This window comes from Juglans microcarpa x Juglans regia, chromosome 3S, assembly GCF_004785595.1.
Source record: "Juglans microcarpa x Juglans regia isolate MS1-56 chromosome 3S, Jm3101_v1.0, whole genome shotgun sequence".
NCBI classification, from domain to species: domain Eukaryota; kingdom Viridiplantae; phylum Streptophyta; class Magnoliopsida; order Fagales; family Juglandaceae; genus Juglans; species Juglans microcarpa x Juglans regia.
Window position 1 is genome coordinate 17840460 of NC_054599.1, and position 14356 is coordinate 17854815.

The window sequence follows — 14356 nt, forward strand, 5'->3', positions numbered from 1 at the left end:
CACAAGTATAGTGAAGAGGCTGTGGGTTGTCGATTGCAGAAATGGTAATTATCGATGAATTATCATTTATAATTGTTGAAGGACAAGGATTTAGGAAGATGTGTTGGTTGCTTGAACCTCGATTTAAAGTGTCATATCATATCACAGTTGTAAGAGATTGTATGAAATTGTTTGCATTAGAAAAGGGAAAGCTACAAAAATTGTTTAAAGATGGAGGCATGAATATTTCATTAACTACCGTTACATGGAAATCAGTACAAAATCTTAATTGTGTCTAACTGCACATTTCATTGATAGAGGTTGAAAATTGCAAAAAAAAAAAAAAAAAAAAAAATCATTAATTTTTGTTTAATCCCAAATCATCGGGTGATACTATTGGAAGATATATTGAATTATGCCTCATTGATTGAGATATTGATAAGATATTTACTATTACTATTGAGAATGATAATAAAATTAAAATTAAAATAAAACTTGAATATTTAAAATGGACTTTAAAAGCTCAGCAAATTAGAATTTGAAATCATCCCAAAAAAGTCCAAAAAGATGTTGAATTGAGAAAAAAAAGTCCAAAAAAAGTTGCCCAAATTGGTCGGAACTGATCCGGCCGATTTCACCCCTTTACATCGATCGGTTTCAGCCAGTTTCCCCCAGTGAAAAACCACCAATCGATTGGTTTCGGTTTGGAGCCAAAACCGAACTCACCGGTTTGATTTTAGCCCTAGTGAAATGTCAAATTTGCCCTTGTTTAAAACTCAACCTCATGTTTTTTAGACCCTTCTCACCCATGAGCATCACCCACATTTCTCACCCAGGGGAAAGAAATCTCAGAGAGAGAGATTCTGCTCACTGGTTGTTCAATGGAAACCCTAACCCTCTGCTCGGTGTTCAAGTCAATGCAGTTTGATGAAGGAAAGACCCGTGTTCATTTTGGTAATCATTCATTTGCTCTTCTTCTCTCTATCAGAAAATTAACTTTACCACAACTCATTTTATTATCTCACATTTTCTCAAACAAGGTGAGATTTTCTATAACGGTGTTTTATTCCTCTTAGTAAGTAGTTTGGTAATCTCTATTGAACGAGGGAATCCTCAAACAAAAAGAGAAGAAATGATTTTGTTTTTGGTTTTTTTTTTTTTTGGGGGGGGGGGAGGTTTTGCACGAGAGAAAGGGGAGGTCTTTTGTACGAGAGAAATGATGGAGAATTTGGAGTTGATTTTTTTTCTTTTTTTAATCCAAGTTTCATGCAGTGTGTTTCACTTAAAGGCTTTTGTATAGCATTGCTCATCTTTTATACCTAAAAAATTTAGGAATTTGCTATATATCATCCTGCACCACACACCACAAATGTTTTAATTTTTTGAATAATTAACTCAACTTTGTGAAAGAAAAAGTTAGTCCTAGGGAGAGCTCTAAACACTGCAGGATATTGTTTTTTTTTTTTTTGGCTGAATAACCCCAAGCATGAATTGTGCCATACATACTGGAGAAGCTTGCTACATAAACGGAAGTTAGAAGTTAGAACATATATAAAAAACCAAAAAATTTTGGAAATGGAAGAGGGTGAGTTCAGTAAATAAAAGGTAAAGGACAATATCATCAAGGGTTTTGTTTAAATGTGTCCCAAGACTCCAAGCCCATGTTCAGCAAAAGCTCACCATCATCCCCAAAAAACACAGGTAACAGGAGACGAGAGAAAGTGCATCGAGGAAAAAGAAACAATCAAAGACACTAAGAGCTGCAACACAGTCAAAAGTCATGGTAAGATCGATCATTCCTAGTCTATCTTTAAATGACTTCTCAAGGTCCTAGCATTGATTTAGCAATGGGCATCCAAACTCAATGAAAGAAACAGATTCTAAAACGCCATAAACAGATTATACCATGTATGTCATTCCAACGCGAATGACATTCAGGTGAGGCACTCTCATGTTTGCAGCTCCTGCTCTGCAATTCCTCCTCAAAAATGCATAGAAGTAATTTATTACCAGTTTCTTAAGGAAAAATGAGTTTTTCTTTGCCCTTACTTCACCATGTGCAAGCATATAAGTAAATCCAGAATCCATTGCCTCTCGAAGAGCTGAAAGCTCATATTCTAGACTTGGGTCTTCATCCACGTCACTGGAGGGGAATGCAGAGACAGCTTCTTCTGAGGTAACAGTACCTGCTTCTTCCGAGGTAACAGTACCTGCTTCTTCCAGTATTCGATCGCGCATCAATGGAATCCTAAGATCATCATTCCCATCCCCACCTAGGGCTCCAGAATCCCTCGACCTCACCGAAACACTATCAAACTCCAACTCGTTCAAATTCATCTCCAATGCAAGATCTTGAGCCTCTCTTCTCAAGAACTTCACAAGGCTCTCAACCAAAAGTTGCTCAAATGCATGATGATCTTCCTTCTGGACATCTTTGTAACCATATCGAGCAACACAGCGGAACATATGGTAGTCTTTTGGGCAAACTCTTCGAAACAGAAACCTTTCCTCTTGAGGAACCACTGGAACTGGGACATACTTGATGCAAACAAACACCATTGTAGAGTGGATAGCTGGAAGGCCCAGTAAGAACTGCCCAAAGATGGAGGGAATGCCTTGGACAAGCTCGTTGTATAGCAATCCAATTCCTGGGACTCGTACTGTCCCGAGGGTTGAGCCAAGTTCAAGCATGAAGTCTGTCGATATCTTCCCCTTGACTTCACTCTGGTACTTCAATACACTGCCGTAGTTCCAGGTGTACATCACAGAGAGGAAGCAAGTAGCAAAAGCAAGGGGAAGCCAACCACCCTCTTTTATTTTAGATAGCGCAGCCAACAAGTAGATGAGCTCTACTGATCCAAAAACAAGTGGGAAGCACAAAACCAACAACAGGTTGGTCTGCCAGATTAGAAGCATTACAAGTGTCACCAAGGTGGTGCTCACAATCATGACACCAACTTCAGCTATGCCTGCAAGAACAAACTGAATTTCATTAGCAGAAATTAACACTAAACCATTAGTGTTGGTATGTGTAAATTCAATTCTCATTGAGTTAATAAAAATGAACATTCATGGCCCTTACATAAAAAACTTTGGGGTTGAAGTAATTATTTGCCGCCATCAGCAAAATGGTAAAAAAATGCCAGGACTCAGTTTGAGGAAAAATAGAAGGAATTACATTTGTTGATGAAGCACATCATGGGTAGAGTGAAAGATAAGCATATGCTGTGATTGCTTCAATACTTAATGACCTCCAGAATTTTCAACACAATACACGGCTTATTTTTACAAGATAACCAACCAATAAACATTAAGATAGTATTTTCCTAAAAGACACTTCCAAGAAGAAGAACAGGAGGAAGATACTTAACCATACGCATTGGCAATATCTGTAGTGCTCTGAAAGATGGCAACTACAGCTATACACATGATCATTAAAAACCAATTCATTACGGGGATGTAAATTCGACCCATTTGCCGTCTTGAGGTGTGAATTATCTTCAGCCTCGGGAAGCATCCAAGAGCCATAGACTGCTTCACACATGAAAAGGTAGCAGATATCATTGCTTGGCTGGCAATCATGGCAGCAAGGGTTGCTATCACAAAAACTGGCCAGAATAAAGCATCTGTTTTCACAAGATCCGGGAACAGGAAGTGTCAATATGAGTGCATAATCTAAACACATTTCTCCTGAGTATAATAACATGAAATATTGGGTCTGTTCGACATATGTAAGCAGCCACATCAATAAAAGGTGTTACCTGGCACAGAGTCATAGAATATTCTTTCTGCAGAATTTGGGTATTTCATCAGATAAGCAGCTTGGCCAATGTAAGCAAGGAGAAGACAGGGAAATACCACACAAGTAAAGGCGATCTGGATAAATAGTATGGATTATTCATAAGGAGCCTCTAGTAAAGCAAATGCATGAATTTATTCTCCAAGGAAAAAATGATTTGATGTAGTGCAGAAATAAACCTGTATGGCACGTACAGAGAAGTGACCTAAATCAGCAAACATTGCTTCTGCACCTGTAGCAACAACAAATGAATTGGCCAAACTAGTGGAAAAGGTAAGCTGGGACATAAAGTTCAAAGGAAAATTAAAAAGAGTACTCTTAAACAAAGTTAACTTGCCACCCTTAGATAAATATATCCTCTTCCAACCAGCCAATCCACATTCAATCTTCTCAATCATCCCATCCAAAATAGACTTGGCCTTGAAAGAGGCACCATAGGCCAAGGTACTTCATGAGCAAAGAGGGTACCTTGCATCCCAGTATGCTAGCCATACCATCCACATTAGAAACATCACCCACAAGAACCAACTCTGATTTGGCCAAACTCACTTTCTACCCAGAAAGAACTTCAAAGCTTAACAAGAATGGTTGATTAGCTATCTTTGTACTCTCTTATGCAAGAGAGAGTTCTTTTCAATAAGTAACTTTATTTATTCAAGAGCAAGTTACTAAGCTAGATTGAGACAACTCAATTCAACTTGCTAACTCGGTTTGATTTGATTCAACTCAACCTGACTTGAACTGACACTATTCTGTTTAACTCAATTCGATTTGGAAAACTATACATCAACTCGGGCCCAGTTCAAAGCAGTTCTTATTAAGGGGAAGGGGGTGTTACATATATACGCTAGATCTATGAACTGCATCAGTTTATCTTAGCCAAAGCATGCACCTTGACCTATTAGTAAAACTCTTTTTTTCAATGCTGGGCCTATAGATGATCTTAAGCAACCAAACAACAAACTCTTAATGAAGAAAAATTTATGTCAACATTAACAACTAGTTGTAAATCTTAATTATCTCATCACCCTGTTAGATAATATCATATATAGCTACTTATAAAAAAAAAAAAAATATCATATATAGCTAGGATACGTTTACGGTAAGCAAATCCTTAAAATGAGGAATATTTCTCTTGAAAACGGAGTTATAGCTATTCCAACGCTAATTCCCTCACACAACTCTGGGGGTGGTCCAACCACTCCGGATGTCATTGGGGTGGCAAAGACCACCCTTGATGATTATCTGATCCCAATGGTGGCTGGAGGTGGTTGGACCATAGCTGGAACAAAATTCCAAGGGTGGTGCGACCACCTTGGATGTTGAATTTTTTAAACTTTAAGGTGAGAAAATAAAAAGGGTGGTTGTTTCGGAAAAAATTTTGGAGCTCGGTCTAGATAATCAAGTGGTTAGAAGGATGACTAGAGACAATGCACTAGGTCTAGATGGTTTTACTATGGCGTTCTTTCAGCCTTGTAGGGAGGTGGTTAAGGAGGATATAATGAGGGTCTTCCAGGAGCTTTTCTCTTTGGGAAAGTTTGGAAGAGCCTTAATGCTACATTCACTACACTCATCCCCAAGAAACTAGGTGCGCCAAATGCGAAGGATTGTCACCCTATTAGGCTTCTGAATAGGTTCTATAAGATCATCTCAAAAGTCCTTGCTAATAGGATGAGCACGGTTATGGAAAGAATAATTTCTAAGCTACAAAATGCATTTGTAAGAGGCAGACATACACTAGATTCGATCCTAATTTCTAATGAATGATTGGACATGGAGTACCAGGTATTATGTGTAAATTAGACATGGAGAAGGCCTATGATTATGTTAAATAAGATTTCTTACATTACTTGCTTGGGCGAAGTGGTTTAGGGGAGAGATGGAGGGCGTGGATCATGTATTGTGTATCAACCTTGCAATTCTTGGTATTGGTGAAAGGTGATCCTGTAGGTTTTTTCAACGTCTCCCTGGGGTTGAGACAAGGCAACCACTACCCCTTCTACTACTTGTCATTGTCATGGAGACTCTTAGTAGAATGTTGTCAGCTTTAGTTCTGGGTGGTTTTTTCTCAGGTTTTTTCAGTGGGGATACTAACCAAGGCAATACAAAAATTTCTCATCATCTGTTTGTAGAGGATATGTTGTTATTCTGCAAAGCAGACCAAGGTCACATTCAATCCTAAGGGCTATTCTTCTTTGCTTTGAAGCTGCTTCTGGATTGAAAGTAAATCTTCCTAAATCTGGGCTGGTCGTGATCAGAAATGTTGGCAACATAAGGGGTCTGGCTCATACATTGGACTGTAAGGTATCTTCTTGCCTATGAAATGCCTTGTCTTCCTCTTGGAGCATCTTTCAAGGCCAAAACTATTTGAGACGAGATGTTGGAGAAGATCGAGCTAGGCTGGACGGGTGGAAGAGGATATATCTGTCAAAAAGGGGTAAGATTGCTGTAATAAAGTGCACACTTTCTAACCTACAGATTGCCGTAATAAAGTGCACACTTTCTAACCTACCCACATATTCCCCATCCTTATTTCCTCTTCCTGCTGGTGTTGCAGCCCCGATTGAGAAGCTTCAATGCAATTTTTTGTGTATTGGGTGGGGCGAGGAGTGTAAGTTTCATCTTGTGGGTTGGGACAAGGTGTGCTCTCTGGTTATTGGTGACGGGTTGAGGATTCGCAATTTGAGGGCATTCAACAAGGCACTCATAGGGAAACAATTGTGGCACTATAATTATGAGAGCGAAGCCTTATGGAAGGTTGTGATAGATCATAGTATCGGGGTGCTAGGCGGAACGGTGTTCTATGAAGTTCGCGGGGAATAAGGAGTGGGATTAAGCAAAAATTTTTTTTTTTTTTTGATAAGCTAAGCAAAAATAATTGGAGAGGCTGGGTCTTGTTATAGCCATACCAGATTGGTGGTGGGGATGGCTCCGGGATTAGTTTTTGGCATGATATTTGGTTGAGTGATAGGGCCCTTTAGGATGCTTATCCTACAGTTTTCAGAACTGCATGAGAGGAGGAGGCCTCAGTGGCCGAATAAAGGGAAATTTTTTTTTGTCTCACTAAGTGGAATGCTCGCTTTATTAGGGAGGCTTGTGATTGGGAGGTTGGTGTTTTCACAGAATTCTTCAATATGCTGTACTATTTTGATGTTGGTAGTGATGAGGTAGACAAGATGATTTGGATGCCTATCGTTCCTTCTAGCAAAGGAAAACTCTACATACGCTTATTCTATGAGACTCTCACTACTCAGGATAGCAATCACTTCCCTCGGAAGAGTATCTAGAGAAGTAAGGCACCCCTTTAGGTTGCCTTTTTTGTCTGGATTGCTTCCTCAGGGAAGATTCCAACAATGGACAATCTAAGGAAATGTTGGATTATCATAATTGATTGGTGTTGTATGTGCAAAAACAGTGGAACACGTACTCCATTGGGGGTTTGCCAGGCCTTGTGGAATGATTTTTTCAGGAGAGTTGATTAGCATGGATTATGCCTGGTAAGGTGGTTGATCTTCTAGCGTGGGAGAGGTCTTAAGGGTAACCCCCAGATTGCAGATGTGAGGAAGATGGTACCCATTTGTTTACTGTGGTGCATTTGGAGGGAAAGAAGTGATTCAAACTTCGAGGATCGAGAATGCTTTTTGGAAGAGCTTAAAAGTTTCTTCTTTAAGACTTTATTTATGTAGACCATAGCTATAGTTTTTAACGGTCCCAATTTGCATGATTTCTGTGTATCTATCTCTAGATCCTAATTAGGTGCATTCTCTTGTATACTATTTGTGTACTTGGGCTATGCCTATTTGAAAAACAAATTAGAACTTGAATATGTTAGTAAATTGTGATTAAATCCTAGAAAAATATCATGGATTGTCGCCAAACAAATATATATATATATATATATATATATATATAGGAATGAGCATTTCCTTTTCTATAGGTATGAGAATGCTCATTTCGCATTCCAAACATGCCCTTAGTGTAGGAAGCAGTTTCTTAGAAGCTCCTGAGAAATATCTTGTTCTCTCACTATCTTAAGGATGCCCTTGGTCACATAGACTATTGTATAAGTTTGGGCACTTTAAGTGGAAGGCTTTACCAGTACCGATTGGGTAGGTTTTACATTAGATAGCCCATCAAGTACGGGATCTCGTGTTTTTTTCAGAAGCTTGTTTGGTTATATGGAAGAAAACGAAACAGGCAGTGGTAATAGGTTAATGTAAAAGCTGAGTTCAAGACAATGGCTCACACCTATCTCAGATATTTTGTTATAACTAAGCTGCCCTTATAGCATTCACTTGTCTTTTATAAAGGAATAAGCATATGTGATAGAATATTTAGTTAGATATTATTACACTATTTGTTTTTCTGATAAGTGAGATATCATACTATTTGTAAACTCCAAACATCAACTTGCAGGCATCTTCCCAAGTTAGGATTATACGACCCATAGTCTTCAGCTTGCAGGAAAGTGCTATAAGTCATGGTATTCTTCTCGTAATGTATACCACGTAAGGGTGTGCTAATCTATTGTATTACTCTTTCCAATATATATAATTAAATTGTTTGGGGTGGAGTGAATGATTCTCTCCATCCACCATTCTCCCCCAACTTCTTTCTCTCTCTTCTTAGTCAACCCTAACGTTAACAAACCCTGAGATTTTATGGAATGAAATGTCTTTAGGTTTTCCATTTCAAAATATCACTTTTTTAAGTACTTCAGGTGAAACGCAGATATGTAAAAGAAAGTAGAATCTGATGAGTTTTAGGATATGTCAAAAACAGTAGTAGGGTCTTATCTCTTAGGATTTGACTAGCTCTATCTAGTATCTACCTGCAGATTTTGGCACAGATATCTACCAATGGTTCTTATCTCTAAGCAACGAGTAGAGTCATAACACTAATATGTTAGCACAGCTATCTATAAAAAGTTGCCAGTCTACCTGCAGATATTTTGGGTGAGACATACCTGTAATGCATAGAACACAACCACCAAGAGCTGACCATGCATCTTTGCTGTTCCTCTTGAAGAAGAAATAGATATAAGCCGGGTTGAATGCCCTTAGAACAGTAATATCATGCTTCACTAGATTGTAAAGTCCTATGGATCCCAAAGAGAAGAACCACAAAGCAAGTGCAGGAGAAAACATGAAACCAACTTTACCAGTCCCAAATCGCTGAATGCTGAACAACGCCACAAGGATCACAATCGAAACAATAACTACAGCACCTGCAAATGAAACCAATCAGATTATAGGCTATCATGTGAAAAAATGATAATATTGGATGTCACACACATCTTTAACAACAGCTATTAAAAAAGAAACACATTAACTACACGGAAATGAAATTTCAAAGACATCAATCTTGATGTCAAGCTGCTCAAGGAAAAATTTCCAAAGATAAATCTCTACATACAAAATGTTGCATTGACAATTTCCTTTATTATCGATAAAAGGAAAAATAGAAACTGGTAATCTCAGAACAGCATCCGTATTGACCAATTATAGTCAGCTCTCATGTCTTTCATAAGAAATTGATTGTCCTAAAATTAAAACAAAAAGAAAGATACCCACTTGTACCAAATCCTTGAATTTCACCATTCAGACCACTTACAGCAGAAGTCACTGAAACAAGAAAAATAACTCCAATTTAGCACAAAACCAGACAGCAAATGTACTGTATCAAAAGTGATGGTGTATATCATTGCAACTCCAGGTGTGTAGCATAAGGATATTTCATTCTTTTTGATAAGTAAGTTAAGTGTTATTATTTATCAAAAGAGGTGTTTCCCAAGTACACGATGTATACATGAGATACACCTAACCAGAAAGACAAGAAAAAGCAAAAGAGTCTTGGAAAGTAGAAAATAAAAACCGGTCTTTCCTTTATCTCCAAATACACCGCAACAAACAAGACGGGAATCTTCCACAATCCTGTAATGACTCAGGGGAAGTCCAATTCACATATGAACTTACACTAAAAAAGACTAGTCAATATAAGAATTGGAATAGGAACCCCTAAGAATATCATAAACTGCAATAGATCTACCACAAAGTGAGGCATAACCGAAGTTAACTCAAACAACCCAAAGATTGAATTCCATTAAACACTAGCCACCTCACAAGCACGGTGCAATAAAAGATTATCATTCGACTCCTCAGCCCTACACGTGCAGCACAAATCCAACACAATTATATTCCTCTTCCTTAAATTATCCAAGGTGAGAATCTTTTCTATAGAAAATATAATGGTGTATAGAAAATGTGGATAATCAGCTCAGACAAGTTAAGAAACCTTTGGTCCCCTATAAGGAATTCATATGGTTTCTGGCCTATAAAGATGAAGAGAAAAAAAGAAAATATGGGCCCATGTAATCGCTGGCTGCTAATCAGAGCTACATACCTCATGTAACAACAACAGGGTTCACTATCGCAAGGTGCTAGTAAGGATATTCCAGTTTCAAATTTATATGATGCTGGATATACTGATATTAGTTAACTCAATCAACTCAAGAAGCCTTCATTCCTACAGCACCAAAGATGTATTGCCAAAAGGATAATTCTGCAACCCTTTGAGGCAAGCTTTTTTACCCTTACAAAGAAGTAGACACTCTTCGCCAATGAAACAAAACCAAATTGAAGATAACTTTGGGCAAGAAGTTTAACAGTGATCGATGATATATGTAACCAAACTCATAAAATGTGAGCATCTGTTTATCTTCTTATTTGCAATCCAATGAAGTATATAACAAGGATAAATACTACTGTCTGCATGCAAAAATGACTTTGTCCGCATGCAAATACATCCTATACAGATAAGCTGGGAAAAATATATGTTCCCTGGAGAATTCTAAAGCATAAATCAGAAAACACAACCACACACAAACACAACCAGAAGTTAAGACAGCACTGCCCTGTCAAGGCAGAAGCTGTGTGTAGAGCCACATCAGTCCCAACAGATCCATATCCAGCAAAAAAGAAAAAATCAAATCATCTCTGCATATGCTGTGAGAATGAGAACAAACAGCAGAATTTCATTCCCAATGGAGATACCCTCTTCATTTATTTTATTTATTTACCAGTTTCACATTTCTTACCCAACAAAACATATTGTACTATTGGGAAACCACAAAAATTAGTCCATAAGTTGAAATTGGTGGTGGTAGATTTTGTAAAATTGAAACAAGTTCTCAACTTGGCATTTTTTTTTTTTTTTTTTTGCATATGGGATTAGTGTATACATGATTCCATAATAGGCAAAAACAGCATATAAACAAGAATCAGTCAAAGATTTAACTAGATTTTGTTTAAGTCTTGTATTCTCCTTGTGTACTTGGGCTATGCCTATTACTGGGTTTAATAAAATTTCTTTTTACCCATATAAACAAGAACCACTCCCTCGAAATTACAATATAGAACACTTATTCATTGGATACATCTTACATCGGGTAGCCTATTTCTTCTTGTGTACATGGGCTTCACCTATTTCATTTGCTTCTAATAAAATTATTTCTTACTTATCAAAAAAAAAAAAAAACATCTGGTAGCCTATTTCCAACCATGGCATGTCTACAATAGTGGAGTATAAGTAATGCTCTTCTTCATCATAACCTTTGTCATCTCCAGTCACACTTGGTGATGTTGCACATGTCACATGGGTGTCATTTAATTGATTGATAGACAAAATTACTTCGAAATGTGACACATCATCCTTATGACTGGGGATGATAAGGATTAGGATGAAGAGTTGCATTGCTTTTAGGAGTATTAATGCCCCCAAACAATTCAGTTACAGGATATATTTGCAAAAATGTACCTGACATTGCTGGGGTAAGAATACCATCTCCTATAATCATGGAAGTTCCCATCAGAACCAACAGCAACAGAACGGTTTTCAGGGATGATCTGCTTTCCAAACTCTCTTTTATGTGTAGAGCCCTTTCAAATGCTGGAGTGGGTAGTTTGAGGCGAAAATTTGATATATGTTCATCAGCTGCCTGTCGATTAGGCAGCGTATTAACATTTGCATACCTGCAAATCAGCGAGTATAGAGCAAATGTCCCTCCTACAATTGGAATCATCATGTCTCAATAATTATACACTCTACCAGACTGCATCAAGTGAAAGGAGAACTCAAAGTAGAAAATTCTTACCTTCTCCATTATCGTTGGCTTTAAGCACTACAAAAATATATTTTGCTAAAGGAAGAAGAGCAATTGTGTACATCACGAGTGATAAAGCCCCCAAGATGTCAACTTCTGACTTGATGGGCACCTTGCTGAACACATCAGCAAAGACATATAAAGGGCTTGTCCCCAAGTCACCGTATACCACACCAAGTGTTTGAAATGCTAATGTAATAGTTTGCCAAAAGTTTTGATCCTGATTCATTAAAGAACAGACTTCAGTGTGAAAGGCATAGTCCACTACATTGACATGTAAATTCTTTTATTACACGATCAATTAAAATTATTTCTGGCTGCGCACATATGCAGTCAGTTGTATTTGTGTCTGTGGAAAATGCATGTCTGTGATTTATAAATGTCCTCTCCATGCGTGGGATGATTTTTTTTCTAAACCCAGGTTTGCCAGCATACCACCAAGAACTAATATTCCAAAGTTGCCCTTGTCACAAGCGCAGCCATCTACTAAAGGTTTTACTATTGTTTCCCTTGACAGAACAATAATCATGGACTTCATGAGATGAGCAAATGCAATGCCGTGTTGACTGCTCAAGCCTGAAATTAGAGCCCTTCTCTTATGTTTATATAACTCTCAAGTCTCCAAGCAAGGACTCTTTGTCAATACACTCAACGATAAAACGGTATAACAGAAAAACCAACATTCAGTGTCATAGTTGCCTAACAAAGTAGAGAATTATCAGAATCATCAGAAGGTAACTCACCTAATTATGAAGTTGAAACTTCTAATGGAAGAATAATTACAAAGTGAAGGAAAACAAAAAGCACTGTCATGTTTGAGGACCCAAGAAAACAAAAAAGGATTAGTACACGACAAGCCAATACTCCCAGAAGTTTGGTCAAGGGAGTCAAAGGAGAAGGTCATCCACATCATTCAAACAGAGGTGGTTTATTTTCAGAAGGGTCTCTGAATTCCTACTAGATGATCCCTATACATTAATTTTTTAAGCCAGAAAGAAGCTACGGCAATTTTGAGCAGCTTCACTGGTAGCAGCATGGCATTTTGTTGGCCTACGTTAGGGATGTGGAGTACATGTTAACGCTATGACTTCAACGGATCTCTGCAGTTTCACTTTGCTACTTCTGTTCGGGATCATAAACACTTGTATTTTCTTAAATAAGAGGGTTAGGAGGTTTTGTGTAACGACCCCACAAATTCTTCATCCAAAGTGGAATGTACTATGAGTAGTATTTCATATCGATCGTGATAATACATATCAATAGAAGAGGAGATGAATGCGATAGCAGAAAAAAAAAAAAAAAGAAAGAGAGAGAGAGAGAAAGAAACACCACACTAAATTTTAGGACGCTTACCTAGACATTGTATAGAAAACTTCGGCCCTTTTTCATAAATTCTAAGACCATACTGATGAATTTGAAATTAAGAATCAAATGAAAGTAGAAATTGTATATTACTTTGGAATTGTGGCCATGAACGCCAGCGATCTCCATGGCTTCACCATCAAAAGAATCAACCCGCTTGGGCCTCTTCACCAGCCTCCTCCTCAAAGATCCATACCCTTGTCTGCCCTCAATTTCATCAAGCACGGGATACGAAGGTAACTCCGCATCCAGCTCAGTACCATCAACCCACCTGGAGTCACTGCCACTAGCACTACTACCCACCAGTCTCACACTAATCTCCTCAATTCCATCATGTTCGTCCATGTTACTACAAAACCCACCCCCAAAAACTTCAGCTTTCGCTCAAAAATGAACCACTCTTGACTTCGAGCGCTTCCTCTTCCGTAGCTAGCAGTCCTCACTCCTCATAACTAGGAAACAGTGAATAGAATTCTGCTGTCTGCTGCAATCTCTGATTGGTTATTACATCAGTTGCGTAACTAAAATTGTTTCCTGGCGCGATTGTTGACTAGCCGGACAGAAAGATAAACGAGAGTACCCGTCGAGGTTGTATTGATTTTAGGCTTGGTTAGGGTAGTTAGAAGTGTTAAGACGTGAATAGTAATAAAAGGTAATGAAAAAATAATAATAAAATAGTAAATAATAATAAAAAAATAGATAAAAATAATAATAAATAGTAAAAAAATAGATAAAAATTAATAATAAAATAAAAAATAGTGATGAGAATATTTGAGATGGTAGTCACCAAAATTTTTTTATTGGAAAATGCTTTTCCCACGGAATTTGGTCGCCAATGGTGGCCATCTAAATTTTTTTTAATTTTTTTATTTAGTAATTAAGTAAATATGTTTAAATAAATATGTGATTTTTTTATTTTTAAAAAATATCTAAATAGTTTAAAAAAATGGTGAATGTAAAAGTAAAGTGTATTCACTATACACTATACTCGTAATTAGTTCTTGTTTGTTTCTCATTTTAAACGAAATTACGGTCAGATCGCATCTTTAAAAAAT

The 14356-nt window shown here is 37.6% G+C and overlaps 1 protein-coding gene across 3 annotated transcripts; it reads right to left on the reverse strand.

Annotated features, from left to right (window-relative positions):
* Positions 1-1578: 1578 nt before the first annotated feature.
* On the reverse strand, positions 1579-13899 carry LOC121257587 (putative potassium transporter 12). 3 transcript variants are annotated; one of them, XM_041158651.1, is made up of 9 exons: positions 13395-13899; positions 11931-12159; positions 11594-11842; positions 9352-9402; positions 8745-9005; positions 3958-4010; positions 3741-3855; positions 3351-3605; positions 1579-2948 (listed from the first exon to the last, which is right to left on the reverse strand). In XM_041158651.1, the coding sequence occupies exons 1-9, from the start codon at positions 13644-13646 to the stop codon at positions 1879-1881; spliced, it is 2535 nt and encodes an 844-aa protein (XP_041014585.1). In that variant the 5' UTR covers positions 13647-13899; the 3' UTR covers positions 1579-1878. The 3 variants fall into 3 exon arrangements, with proteins under 3 accessions (XP_041014585.1, XP_041014586.1, XP_041014588.1); XM_041158652.1 differs by lacking the exon at positions 9352-9402; XM_041158654.1 differs by lacking the exon at positions 3351-3605.
* Between the last annotated feature and the right edge of the window lie 457 nt (positions 13900-14356).